General features: G+C 44.1%; 1 protein-coding gene across 1 annotated transcript in view; it reads right to left on the reverse strand.

Annotated features, from left to right (window-relative positions):
- The window catches only part of PTPN13 (protein tyrosine phosphatase non-receptor type 13), a 659,094-nt gene that overhangs the window by 61,640 nt on the left and 582,197 nt on the right, over positions 1–15,257 (reverse strand). The window contains 2 exon segments of the mRNA XM_029599218.1: positions 4,385–4,440; positions 10,012–10,091. Coding sequence (XP_029455078.1) covers positions 4,385–4,440; positions 10,012–10,091 — 136 coding nt within the window.

A 15,257-nucleotide genomic window follows, 5' to 3' on the forward strand; every position in this document is an offset into this window, starting at 1 on the left:
GCCTGGCACGGAAAACTTCTGTCAAAGTTTCTAGAACTTTGACTGGCACACTAAGCATGCCCAGCATGCCACTATCCACATGTTCACGCGGGGTCCCTCTTCAGTCTCGTATCATAGAATTCCCAAAAATAAAATAAGAAACACTGACAAAAATCAATTCCGTGGGGTAGTAGGCAGGTTTTGTGAGGACTAACATCCTGCTGTCCTAGAAGAACACCTGTTACAGGTAAGCAACTCTGCTTTCTCCTAGGACAAGCAGGATGGTAGTCCTTACATATGGGTGAATATATAGCTACAGACTGCTCCCAACTATAAGGAGACAGTACTTAACAGGTACCAACGTGCACAATAACCCGTGCTGCGACAAACTGGGAGATAGCCTGAGTCCAACCTGAGACCTAAGGAAGGCAGAGTTGGATTTCATGAGTGAAAAGATTACAGAGGACCGATTGACCAACATTACTGTCACGTCAACAGTCTTTATCCAGGTGGTGAAATTATAGAGAGACTCCAGGTTGCAGCCCTGCAGATCTCCCCCACCGGCACAGCACGCAGATGGGCAACCGACGCGGCCATGGCTCATACTGAATGAGCCTTAACATGGCCGCCAAGCTGCAGTCCCGCTTGTGCGTAGCAGAATGAGATACAATCTGCTAGCCAGTTCGAAAAGGTCTGCTTGGCCACTGCAACTCCAAGTTGACTTTTGTCAAATGAGACAAAGAGTTGTGTGTATTACCTATGGCCCGCTGTATGCTCTAGATAAAAAGCTAGGGCTCTTTTGCAGTTCAGGGTGTGCAGAGCCTGCTCACCTTGGTGCAAATACAGCTTTGGAAAAAAGGTGGGTAGGTCTATAGACTGATTGAGATGGAAGTCCGTCACAACCTTAGGAAGGAACTTAGGTTGTGTACACAGCACCACCTTACCATGAAAAAATTTTGTGTAAGTTTGGTATGACACCAGAGCCTAAAGTTCGCTGACCCTGCATGTAGAGGTGATCACAACCAGGAAGCTAACATCACAGGGGCTCAAATGGGGGTCTCATCAATTGGGCCAAGACCACATTGAGGTCCCATGATACTGCCGGTGGCCTAATTGGAGGCTTGATCTGCAGTAAGCCTTGAATGAAGTGCCCTGCCATCGGTTGCATTGAGATGGGTGAGCCATCCAGCCTGCGGTGGTAAGCCACCAATAGCACTGAGGTGGACCCTCAGGGAGGTGGTCTTCAGGCCAGTGTTCAGGAGTTTCGAGGTGGAATAGGAGAATGGGTCCAACCCATGTCTCTCAGACCAGATTGAGAACCTCTTCCATTTCAGACTGTAAGACTTTCTAGTGGAAGGTTTCCTGGACTTCACCAGGATCTGAGATACTCCTTCTGAAAGATCCACGGCCCGCAAAGTCATCCTTTCAACATCCAAGCCATTAGAGCTAAGGCCCGGAGGTTGGATTGGCACAGCCTGCCCAGATCCTCATGATCAGATCTGGGGAGGTCCCCAGGCTGATTGGTGCCTGGAAGGAGAGATCATTCAGAAGGGAAAATCAGATCTGCCATGGCCATTAGGGCACGATTAGGATCATGGTGCCCCAATGGTGGGCAAAGGCATCCGATGTCACTCTGGTATCTCTCTTGACCAGGGAGCAAAAACGATCCACTTTTGTGTTGCAAGGGGAAGAAAAAAGATCAAGGTCTGGGGTCCCCCAGAGGTGGAAGATCCGATCTGCAACCTCCTGCTTGAGGGATCATTCGGGGGGGGGGGGGGGGGGGGGGGGGGGGAGGGGCGGCAGAACGAGCGACTCAGAATGTCTGCTGTCACATTCTCTGCTCCCGGCAAGTACATGGTGTGAAGTGTTATGGCCTGGGATAGTGCCCAGGACCAAATCTGGACCACTTCCTGACAAAGGAGGAACAATCCTGTGCCTCCATGCTTGTTCAGGTACCACATTGCCACCTGGTTGTCGGTCTGAATCAAAACTACTTTGTTGGTGAGGTGATTCCAGAAGGCCCACAGAACGCACTAGATCATATGAAGCTCCAAGAAGTTTATCTGACATCGCTCTTCCCATGCAGACCACCGGCCTTGGGAGCAGAGATCCGTGACATGAGCTCCCAAACCCAGGTGGGAGGCATCAGTAGTGAGGGTGATCTGTGGGGATGGAACTTGAAAAGGAATCCCCACTTCCAGATTGGATTGGGTCTCCCACCATAAGGACTTTCAAAGTGGCAGTGTGACACTGATGCATACCTGAAGTTCCTGGGTGGCCTCACTCCACTGGGACCATAAGGTCCACTGTACCATGCGCATGTGTTGCCGAGCAAAAGGTGTAACCATGGACTGTCGCCGCCATGTGACCAAGCAATCGCAGCATCCTGCGCACAGAGACCTGGTAACTCAGAGATTGTCCCCAACAGGGACACCAGAATCAGCACCCGGTCCCAGGGCAAAAAGGACCTGGCTTGGTCCGTGTCGAGCCTGGCCCCGATGAAGTCCAGCTGTGGTGATGGCACCAGTTGGGACTTCGGGTAGTTGATCAGAAAACCTACGGTCTCCAAAATCCAGATGGAGGATTGGAGAGACTGCAAGGCCCCATGCCTGGTATCGCACTTGATGAGCCAGTCTCCAGGTAGGGGAAGACCCGAACCTGTTGCTTTCTGAGGTAGGTACTCACCATCACTAGGCACTTCATGAAAGCTCAGAGTGCGGATGCTAGGCTGAAGGGCAGTAGCCAATACTGGAAATGTTAGTCTCCCACCAAGAACAGGAGATACTTCCGATGGTTGGGAGATATGGCAATATGGACGTAGGCATCCTTTAAGTCGAGGGAGCAAAGTCAGTCCCCCTTCCGTAGGAGAGGGATCAGGGTTCCCAGTGAAACCATTTTGAACCATTCTCTTGCAAGGAACCCAGGATAGGATGAAGACATCCTGTTTTCTTGGTAATCAGAAAATACCTGGAGTAGAACCCGGTGCCTTGCTGATTTTGCGGTACGGGCTTGACAACTCGAGCCGTTTTAAGGGCAGAGAGCTCTACTCGCAGTATCTGCTGATTTGCAAAAACCCTCATGGGGGCACGGAGGGGATTTTGGGGGGACCCTTTGGAAATTTAGTATGAACCCCCCGAAGAATGATGGATAGGACCCACTGGTATGAGGTGATTTCCCACCAGCGGTGTGCAAAAATCCGCAGGTGGCCTCCAACCGGAAGGTCGTTTGTTGTCGGGACAGGTTAAGAACATAAGAACATGCCATACTGGGTAAGACCAAGGGTCCATCAAGCCCAGCATCCTGTTTCCAACAGTGACCAATCCAGGCAAATACCCAAAAACTAAGTCTATCCCATGCTACTGAAACTAGTTAATAGCAGTGGCTATTTTCTAAGTCAACTTGATTAATAGCAGGTAATGGACTTCTCCTCCAAGAACTTATCCAAACGTTTTTTAAACCCAGCTACACTAACTGCACTAACCACATCCCCTGGCAACAAATTCCAGAGTTGAATTGTGCGTTGAGTGAAAAAGAACTTTCTCCGATTAGTTTTAAATGAGCTACATGCTAACTTCATAGAGTACCCTTTAGTCCTTGTAGTATCCGATACAGTAAATAACCGATTCACATTTATCCATTCTAGACCTCTCATGATTTTAAACACCTCTATCATATCCCCCCTCAGCCGTCTCTTCTCCAATCTGAACAGTCCTAACCTCTTTAGTCTTTCTTTATAGGGGAGCTGTTCCATCTCCTATGCTGGCTTAAACTCCCTCCCAACCAGTCAAAACCCTGTGGTGGGGCTCTGCTGCAAGGCTGCTTGTAGCTGAGGGGCATGCAGTTGTCTCATAGGTGGTCCAAGGTGCAGCACGCTGACCTTGCTCTACCCGCTGGAGGATAATATTTCCTTGGGTGGTAAAATGGCCTCTTGAACCCTGCCTTAATGACTTCTTGTCAGAGGTCTGAGGGTCGGAGGTGCTGGCTGACTGGTGCTGAAGGGTTTTGTGATAATCCTTTAGCTGTGCCACTGCTTCCTTGATTTTATCTCTGAAGCGATTTTTGTTAGTACAAGGGAGGTCTGAAGGGCACTCCTGTACTTCTGGCCAGAGATCTGAGGCCCGAAGCCAGGCACCTACACCTGCAGCCGCTACCCTCACCGCTCAACAACAGCGAAGCAAAAGCCTTGCGGAAAAAGAGAGACTGAAGAGGGACCCTGCATGGACGCGTGGATAGTGGCATGCTGGGCATGCTCAGTATGCCAGTCAAAGTTCTACAATGTTTGACAAAAGTTTTCTGTGCCGGGCTCTATCTGCTGATGTCACTCCATGCTTGTCCTAGGAGAAATAGAGAAACAAAACCATAGCTTACACCAAAACCTCCATTTTAATTCCAATAAAATTCTTACCTCTTAGGCACGTGTTTGTCTTCAAAATATTCCTCACAACCATTTATTTTTGCTGGCTGTAAATAAAGAAGAAAATTTCAAACCTTCAGTTTGTTATTTTGCAATTAGTATAGAAAGAAACAATCTTGGATAATCTTCTTGAATATATGAAAACAGAAAAAAACAAGTGTTGGAGAGGATCACCTTGCTGGTGGCTGAAAGGAATCAGTAAGTTTTGCTTGGGAATTTTTTTTTTTTTAAAGTAACGGGGCAAAGTAAACTATTGGGGTATATTATTTAGTGTGTTTGTGCTTTTAATAGTCAGTAAGGCAGCAAATAAACAGAAGTTAGAGTGTTGAATTTCCCACCCCTCACCCACACACCCCAAGCTCATCCTTTAATTTACAGGCAGGAGCCACTTTTACACTAAAAAAAACCCCCAAATCAGCCTTTTACTTCACTACACGAATTCCTCATTGAGAGTTTGATCATTCCCCTGTAGGCCACTACCAGACAGAGTGAATTCACTAATACATTTAAAGGACGCTAATTAGACACATTCCTACTCCCATAGCAACCTAAAACTTAACTAGGAACTGAACAAATTTGAGATAAAGGCAGCAGTCCAGTAGCAAGAGGGGGGCTTTCCAGTCATTTGCGTCGAGTGTCACATGTATGATTTCTTACCCGCCGGTGAGAAATTGTGCGATGCAAAGAGCTCCTGTCTCTCAGAGAATAAGTCCAATCTCTGGAGGCTAGGGTGGCAGACCTGGAGGAGCTGAGGCAGACAGAGAGGTATATAGATGAGACCTTCAGGGACATAGTAGCCAAGTCCCAACTTCAGACTGGCAGCCCTGGTACTGCCTTGGAGGAAGACTGTCTCATTATCGGAGAGCATCAACTGGTGTAGCAGGAAAGGATCCTGTAGCAAGGACCTGCTCTCCAGGTGGTGCATTGTCCTTTTGCACAGAGGATGTGTCTCCAAGGGTTACTGCCCAGGAGGGAAGGGTTAGGTTGGCTGTTATAGTTGGTGATTCGATGAATAGGAATGTAGACAGCTGGGTAGCTGGTGGGTGTGAGGATCACCTGGTAACATGCCTACCTGGTGTGAAGGTGGCGGACCTCACGCGTCACCTAGATAGGATTTTAGACAGTGCTGGGGAGGAGCCAGCTGTCGTGGTACATGTGGGCACCAACAACATAGGAAAATGTGGGAGGGAGGTTCTGGAAGCCAAATTTAATCTCTTAGGTAGAAATCTTAAATCCAGAACCTCCAGGGTAGCATTCTCTGAAATGCTCCCTATTCCATGCACAGGTCCCCAGAGGCAGGCAGAGCTCCGAAGTCTCAATGCGTAGATGAGACGATGGTGCAAGGAAGAGGAATTCAGTTTCGTAAGGAACTGGGAAACCTTTTGGGTAAGGGGGAGTTTCTTCCGAAGGGATGGGCTCCAACTTAACCAGGGTGGAACTAGACTGCTGGCGCTAACCTTTAAAAAGGAGATAGAGCAGCTTTTAAACTAGAACAAAGGGGAAAGCTGACAGTCGCTCAGCAGCGCATGGTTCGGAGAGAGGTATCTTCAAAGGATACTAATGATGCATTAGAATTAGGGCATCCCAACAGTGAGGTTCCAATAATAAGAACAGTTGTCCACATGCCTGTAACTAAAAACTCACCTGAGCTAAAATATTCTAACTTATCCCTATCAATTAAAAAGCAGAATGAAAATACAAACAAAAAACACACTTTGAAATGTTTGTATGCTAATGCCAGAAGTCTAAGAAGTAAGATGGGAGAATTAGAATGTATAGCAGTGAATGATGACATAGACTTAATTGGCATCTCAGAGACATGGTGGAAGGAGGATAACCAATGGGACAGTGCTATACTGAAGTACAAATTATATCGCAATGACAGAGAGGAGCATCCAGGAGGCGGTGTGGCACTTTAAGTCCGGAATGGCATAGAGTCCAACAGGATAAACATCCTGCATGAGACTAAATGCACAATCGAATCTTTATGGGTAGAAATCCCTTATGTGTTGGGGAAGAGTATATTGATAGAAGTATACTACCGTCCACTTGGCCAAGATGGTAAGACAGACAGTGAAATGCTAAGAGAAATTAAGGAAGCTAACCAAATTGGAAGTGCAGTAATAATGGGAGATTTTAATTACCCCAATATTGACTGGGTAAATGTATCATCGGGACATGGTAGAGAGATAAAGTTCCTGGATGGAATAAATGACAGTTTTATGGAGCACTTGATTCAGGAAATGATGAGAGAGGGAGCAATTTTAGATCTAATTCTCAGTGGAGCACAGGATATGGTGAGAGAGGTAACAGTGGTGGGGCCGCTTAGCAATAGTGATCATAATATGATCAAATTTGAATTAATTAATGACTGGAAGGAGGACAGTAAGCAAATCCAAGGCTCTCGTGCTAAACTTTCAAAAGGGAAACTTTGATAAAATGAGAAAAATAGTTAGAAAAAAACTGAAAGGAGCAGCTACAAAGGTAAAAAGTGTGCAAGAGGCATGGCCATTGTTAAAAAATACCATCCTAGAAGCACAGTCCAGATGTATTCCACACGTTAAGAAAGGTGGAAGGAAGGCAAAACGATTATCAGCATCGTTAAAAGGTGAGGTGAAAGAGGCTACTTTAGCTAAATGTTCTTCATTCAAAAATTGGAAGAAGGATCCAACAGAAGAAAATAGGATAAAGCATAAGTGTTGGCAAGTTAAATGTAAGACATTGATAAGACAGACTAAGAGAGCATTTGAATAGAAGTTGGCCGTAGAGGCAAAAACTCACAGTAAAAACTTTAAAAAATATATCCAAAGCAGAAAGCCTGTGAGGGAGTCAGTTGGACCGTTAGATAATTGAGGGGTTAAAGGGGCACTTAGAGAAGATAAGGCCATCGCGGAAAGATTAAACAATTTCTTTGCTTTGGTGTTTACTGAAGAGGATGTTGGGGAGATACCCGTTCTGGAAAAAGTTTTCAATGGTAATGATTCAGATGGACTGAATCAAATCACGGTGAACCTAGAAGATGTGGTAGGCCTGATTGACAAACTGAAGAGTAGTAAATCACCTGGACTGGATGGTATACACCCCAGGGTTCTGAAGGAACTAAAAAATGAAATTTCAGATCTATTAATAACAATTTGTAACATATTATTAAAATCATCTATTATACCTGAAGACTGGAAGGTGGCTAATGTAACGCCAATATTTAAAAAAGGCTCTAGGGGCGATCTGGGAAACTACAGTCCAGTTAGCCTGACTTCAGTGCCAGGAAAAATAGTAGAAAGTGTTCTAAATATCAAAATCACAGAGCATATAAAAAGACCTGGTTTAATGGAACAAAGTCAGAATGGCTTTACCCAAGGCAAGTCTTGCCTCACAAATCTGCTTCACTTTTTTGAAGGAGTTAATAAACATGTAGATAAAAGTGAATCAGTAGATGCAATGTATTTGTATTTTCAGAAGGCATTTGACAAAGTTCCTCATGAGAGGCTTCTAGGAAAAGTAAAAAGTCATAGGATAGGTGGCGGTGTCCTTTCGTGAATTACAAATTGGCTAAAAGACAGGAAACATCTGGACAATTTTCTCAGTGGAGGGAAGTGGGCAGTGGAGTGCCTCAGGGATCTGTATTGGGATTCGTGCTTTTCAATATATTTATAAATGATCTGGAAAGGAATACAATGAGCGAGTTAATCAAATTTGCAGATGATACAAAATTATTCAGAGTAGTTAAATCTCAAGCGGATTGTGATAAATTGCAGGAATACCTTGTGAGACTGGAAAATTGGGCAATCAAATGGCAGATGAAATTTAATGTTGATAAGTGCAAGGTGATGCATATAGGGAAAAATAACCCATGCTGTAGTTACACAATATTAGGTTCCATGTTAGGAGCTACCAGCCAAAAAAGAGATCTAGGTGTCATAGTGGATAACACATTGAAATCGTCGGTTCAGTGTGCTGCAGCAGTTAAAAAAGCAAACAGAATGTTGGGAATTATTAGAAAGGGAATAGTGAATAAAACGGAAAATGTCATAATGCCTCTGTATCGCTCCATGGTGAGACCGCACTTTGAATACTGTGTACAATTCTGGTCACCGCATCTCAAAAAAGATATAATTGCAATGGAGAAGGTACAGAGAAGGGTGACCAAAATGATAAAGGGGATGGAACAGCTCCCCTATGAGGAAAGGCTGAAGAGGTTAGGACTTTTCAGCTTGGAGAAGAGACGGCTGAGGAGGGATATGATAGAGGTGTTTAAAATCATGAGAGGTCTAGAACGGGTAAATGTGAATCTGTTATTTACTCTTTCGGATAATAGAAGGACTAGGGTACACTCCATGAAGTCAGCATGTGGCACATTTAAAACTAATCGGAGAAAGTTCTTTTTCACTCAATGCACAATTAAACTCTGGAATTTGTTGCCAAGGGATGTGGTTAGTGCAGTTAGTTGGGGTAAAGTTTCAAAAGGTTTGTTTGTGTAAAATTGGACATGTGTTACACATGTATGCATATATGCATGTAAATAGTATTTTGCAAGAGCCCTTAGTATGTGCATTCTATCAGTCTTGCATGTAAACGTGAAAGATAAAAAGGACCTCCACCTATAACTCAGAGTTATTACATATAAATGTTAAAAATTATTGTGTGTGTAAAATATAAGCAAGCATTTTTATAAAATAAGTAGATCATGTATGCGTTTTCCTACATTAGAAATACATGGCATTTTATAAACTGTGTGTCTTCTACTATATAGTTTATAAACACTGCTGTAACTTTAGATGCACCAACTTATTTGCATATGTATTGACTTATGCAGACTATTGAAAATTACACTCTCTCAGGCCGATGCAATATAGTGTACTCTGCCGATCACATGGCTTTACATGCGCTTGGTTGTGCATTTTGGATGCACGTACAAAACCCCTCATGCAATAAAGGGATTAGCGAGTCCAAAACGCACATCCAAACCAGCATGTAGCTAATAGCACTCATGTCAATGAGGCTATTAGCTATTACCCCCGATGCAAAAAAAAAAAAAAAAGCGTGCCCAAAGTGTACATTTTTACTCTCAAAAATTAATGCCTGCCCCAGAGATGTTATTAAGTTGGAGGAATTGAAAAAAGGACAACAGAAAAAAAAAAAAAGTCACTGGCAATCCGGTTAGGAAAATGGACGCTTAACTAACGAGCATCCGTATTCCTAACCCGTGGATGTGCACAGGTTAGGAAAACGGATGCTCTCAAAATTTAGCGTCCAATTTCTTAACTCGCACTGACAGCCACCTCTCCTGGGTGCCCAGTGCCCAGGAGGCGCTAGGGATGCAGTTCCCCCTAGAGCCTCCTTATTACTGCGGCAGCCCATTTAAATATTAAATCAGGTGCCCAGAAGAGGTGGATTGGCACACGTTGGGAGAGCGGGCGCTCAATCACAAGGGCCCATTTTACGCGCACAGATATTGGCATCGGCTTGTCTGTTTGCTGTCATCTTCAAATCAGTGTATAACAAAGTGTGGCTTCTATGAAATAAACGAATCCTCTCTAAAACTACAGTGTTCAAATGCAGCAAATTGTTTTGTTACAGACTGCTCTTCTATTTGCAGGCTATATATATATATATTTTACCTCGGGAGAATCATCTGGCAAAGATGAACCATCACAGTCTGTGTCTTCTGCTTTCTCTTCTGCCAGCTTCCCATTAGTGCCTAAAGTTTCCCAATTGGAAAGCAGGAAGTTATTCTACATGAACCTTCAATAAGCAAGCTCCATCTACGCATAACCTACTGAGTTTTTTTTTTGTCTAAAAAATAAAAGCTGTCCCAAAAGGTCCTTTTTTCAGTTCCTTCCCTCCTTCTTTATATAATTGTTCTTCAAAGCTTTTTTGAAAAGAAGTCCCAGTAACAGATAGTTCCAAAGCCATATATATATACATGTATATATATATATACATATATATATATATATATATATATATATATATATATATATGTATATATATATATATACTCTGTATTGTCCTCTTCACCTAAAATGCCCTACAAATTTAAATAGGGTAATCACACTGGGTCTTCATTTAACAAATGCAACTAGGTCATTATTATGATTTTCGTGCTAAAATGAAGGCATTTTTTTCATTCAAAGAGACACCCACAGCATTTCCTGACAGAGCTGCGTAACTTATAAAATAAAGGTAGGGGGGGGAATTAGTTAGGGCTGGGGGGTGGGGTCCGGAAGGAAAGTTCCCTCTGAGGCCGCTCCGATTTTGGAGGGAACGGAGGATGGTGGCATGGGTCGGCGCGCACAGGCTGCCGATTTTGCGTAGCCTTGCGCGTGCCGACTCCCGATTTTATAACACGTGCGCGCTGCTGCGCGCACGTGTTATAAAATACAGAGTAGATTTGTTCATGCCGGGTTGCGCGAACAAATCTACTCCCGCCGCACCTTTTCAAATCTACCCCACTGTGCAAAAAAGAGAATGTGATGTTACCACTGATCAGCATAAAAAAACACATATATATACAAAGTACAGGTGGATTTAAATGAGGAAGATTATAAGGTATACCTATTAGATGGGACATTCTGGAACCATCTCGTATATGTGATTAGTCTTTTGATATTAACTGTTGCTCTTTTGCTTTTCAAGTCACTCTAATGGAGCCATGTGCTCATGTGTAGCATACATAGTTCTATTACAATTACTTCACTGTGGAGGAAAGAATAAAGCCCACATAACAATATTACCTATAAGGCCTGAACCTACAACAGTGACACAAGCCAGGACTCATGTGGCTTCTATGTCACAAGAGTGTATAGTCGCTAACAAGCTTTATGGTAAATGAGGATTCCCCTTATGGGAAATCTGCAGCGCCTCAAACAGTGTATAACATCTGCTAGAGGTGCACAGGATTTGCAGAGGGCAGGAGGTTATCCTGGAGTCAGAGTAAGAATGTTCCAGGGCTCCAGGTCATCCTTTTGTCAGAGGGTGTTACATGCCCTTCTTGAAAACAAGGGGGTACATCACCCAGGAGCTCGGCCATTGAGGAGAAGTGATAACTACCCTGACTCTACCTAGTATGGGGCTGCTCCAGATTGCAAGGGGAAGAGGCTAGTTGGAGCTGTGATCCTCTTCCAGGGTTACAGAAGGAAGTAGCAGGAGTGGGGCAGATTTTCTCCTAAAAAAATCTCCATAGGCCTGAAGAGAATAAGCAGAGAGTTGTGATACAGCCTGGAAGTTTAAAATATAAGCCTATGCTTAACCGGGGCAGGAACTTATCTGGACCAGGAACACACACAGTGCCAAAGGGAACTTGCTCTGGGGCTTAGAGGATCCTGGTGCTGCACCAGAAGGATTTTTCCTTCAGCTGAACAGGACATTTTTGTGAGTAACTAGTTGGCTAACTGATGAAAAGAAAGACAGGACCAGGCTAGGCTGTCCTAAAGAATGAAGAAAGATAAGATACAAAGAGACACTATGTTGTGGTAAGAAAGAACTGTTATTTAAGGAAAAGAAGTTAGAAGAAGAAGAGTTAAGAGATTTTCTGCAAGTGTGATTCTGTTTAATTTCTGCACCTACTTGAGCTGTCATTGTGTTTGACTCTGAAGATCCTACAGTAAACTATTTATTTTTTGGAGCACAGTTTGAGTCTGGAGAGTGGTTTGTTTGTGTGGAGTGTTCTCAGCCTGGTACTGGCTCTGTAGGTTATCCTGCCTTCAGCTTGCAGCCCCGGAGACTTGATCCTCCACCTCAGAAAAGTAACCCCAAATGCTCCCCCAGGTGTACACGGGAATACTCACGGATTTCTATTATACTGGTTTTTAAATGTTTATATTTGGAATCTATCTGTAAATTGTCAGGGTACCCACACAAAATCAAATGACTTCAAAATCCAAATCAGAATGTTTCTCACAATTGTAAAGCCATTAATGTGATGCTGTAGCCTACATTCCTTTACAATATTAATTCTGTTGTTTTGCTTTTTATTCATGTTTCTTGCTGACTTGTCTCCTAATATACTTCGTTTGGAATGCTCCTGAAAGTCATGTTGGGCACACTGCTGTATCCAAACTCACTGCTAGGAACTTGATTAGCCCACCTCTATCTCTGATCTCTCCCGTCAACATGATGTTCGCCGCTGTCGTATGGTGAAATTGCCCTCACCTAAGTGCATTAAATGCCACCAAGCGACGGACACCTTGGCACACCGGCTGTTTACCTGCCCTGTTCTGCTACCATTTTGGAATACAGTGCTTGCAGTGGTTGCTCAATGCACAGGCTCCACTATTGGCCGGACGAGCAAATTACTTCTTTCTGGTCTACGGGGTGTTATCTCCTCTTACAAGGTATCTTTGGATAAGTTCTGCCATACTGCAGTGTTGTTGGTGTGTCGCACGATCTTGGCTGACTGGATAGCGCCAAACACACCCCCCAACCTGTGGGCCTGGTATAGTCGGCTCGCATCCTCAATGCAAATGGAACGGTTAGCTGCACTGAACAACGTGGGAGAACAGGGTTTGACTTACAAATCTTGCTGATCCACCTGTTATACTCTACTCCCGATGGAAATTCAATCTACTCTAGTTGCCACTGGATATCAACCATCCTGGATCTGAATTGGTCCCCTGTGCCTATTGGACTGGTGCAATCATTGGGTTTGGCCTGCAGGCAATGTGTAGTCATTAGAAGCATAGATCTTAAATGTAGTTTGATATTTACCTTTTTCTGATTACTTGCTGAAGGTTGCAATAGAGGGGCTGTCTCCTAGGGGATGGGGGGGAGGGAGTTGTGAGTGGAGTGGAAGAATGTCTGTGGTTGTATGTGGTATGAATGGGTTGTGTGGTGTTGTCTGAGTTTGAATTGCTTAATTTGGTCCGGTGGACCTCAAAAAGAGTGTACGCAGGTTGTTCAATTTGGTTCAGATAATCGAGGGGAATAATTTTATATTGCGAAGCTGTATATATATTTGGCTTACACTGTACCCTCTCTTTCCTCTTGACACAGTTTTGGTTGTACCTGTGTTGCTCATTAATAAAAAATGATTTTGACAAAAAAAGAAAAAGAGAAAGATTCTGATACATTTATTTTATTGCAGTCAATATTCAGAATCACTTTTAATGGCAAGCAGGTCTGGCATTACCGGGTGTGCAAACCGTGTAATTGCATGTGGCGGCACACCTGGGAGGGTGGTGGAAGCGGCAGTGGACCCTATCCCACTGGTGGTGGAAGAACAAAGAGGCCTGTGTGGCCACCGACTGCATAAGAAGGAAGAGTCCCACACTCTGCCGGAAGAAGAGTGAGCTCCTTCTGCAGTTCCTCCTCATGTGCCGGCCAGCCCTGCGATAGTCAACACTCATGATGCATGAGATGAGCCTACAGGAAGTGTTAGCACTGTGAGTGTTGAGTACCATGGGGCCGGCCGGCACACGAGGAGCTGCAGAAAGAACTGCTATAGCTTTACAAAGAATCTTGTTCTCCCCTAGGGAACGAGGCACCGGGTGGCATGTGAATGGAAGCCTGCCTGGGAGAGGAATGAGTGAGTGTGTGTGAATGGGGGCCTGCCTAAGGGGGATGCGTATGTGTTTGTGTGGAAATGGGGCCTGCCTAAGGGGGATGCGTATGTGTTTGTGTGGAAATGGGGCCTGCCTAAGGGGGATGCGTATGTGTTTGTGTGGAAATGGGACCTGTCTGAGGGGGATGGGGGTATGTGTGTGTGTGTGTGTGTGAATAGGAACCTGCCTGGGGGAATGGATTTGTGTGTGTATGTTTGTGTGTGCGTGTGTGTCTGGAGCCTGCCTGGGGGGAATGGGAGTATGTATGTGCGTGTGTGTCTGTATGTGTATGAATGGAAACCTGCCTTGAGGGGTGTGTGTGAAAAATGTGCCACCCCCATTAATCCATGAGAAGTTTAGAGTGACTGGAAATCCAAAGTTTTAAGGTCTGGGAAGCAGGGAATTTTTCCCTTGTTTTAATTATTGGGAGTTTGATGTGTCTGCTATTTTTCAATATTTTATTGTTGTTTGGAAATTTTTAAAATTTTTTTATGAATTCTTAATTACTGGATGTTATTCTCTTTGCATCTGTGTGGCAATATTCTTTTTATTAGTATGGTTTGTTATGATTGATTTATATTTCCTGATTTTACTGTTTGATTTTTGAGAACTAGTGTTTCTGTTTTCCCATTACTGCATTACTTACGGAGTCTGGTTAGCTGCAGTTTCCAGTTCAGTTTCTCTCTCCACATTTCTATTTATTCTTTAGGGTCTCTTTATTCTGTATTTGGTGAGGGTCTGATTGTATTCTTCATGTGTAAGCGAGGTGAAGTATTCTGCTAGCATGTAGTTTCTCAGTAGGAATTTAGAGCACATTGATTTGTTCTGTTTTCCTAATAGGAGATGTTTTAGGACCTGGTGTAATAGTTGCCTTTTCATAAACAGGGCTGTTCTTGTTTGAATGCTTGCAGTTAGTACTGTTGTGGTATTGGAAGTTCACTATACTGCTATCATTCAGTTTACTCAAGGCTGTCCATGGGCCAAACCCACAACCTAACACGCGTTACAATAGGCCTAAGTGTCTTTTTGTGCAGGATTTTCTGGGTGGCACCTCAGCAGGTCATGTTTTTCTGTACAACAAGCTGGTGCCGGCTACAGGGCTCAGCTGGCACCAATTTTATATGTACTGGTAGGTGGGGCAGGAGCATCTGGGGATCATTCCTGTACAATTTAGAAAATATTGGAACTGTGGATGGGTTCAGAGCAGGTGTTAATTTTGACAGTTTGTATTGTCGGAGGGAGCAGGGCTTTTTTTCCGGTGGTGAAAGGGGGCCTGGGACAGAGCGTGAGGCTGACAGTTTCTACAGTGCGTTGGTTATTGGGAA

Source organism: Rhinatrema bivittatum, chromosome 1 (assembly GCF_901001135.1).
Source record: "Rhinatrema bivittatum chromosome 1, aRhiBiv1.1, whole genome shotgun sequence".
Classification (NCBI taxonomy): domain Eukaryota; kingdom Metazoa; phylum Chordata; class Amphibia; order Gymnophiona; family Rhinatrematidae; genus Rhinatrema; species Rhinatrema bivittatum.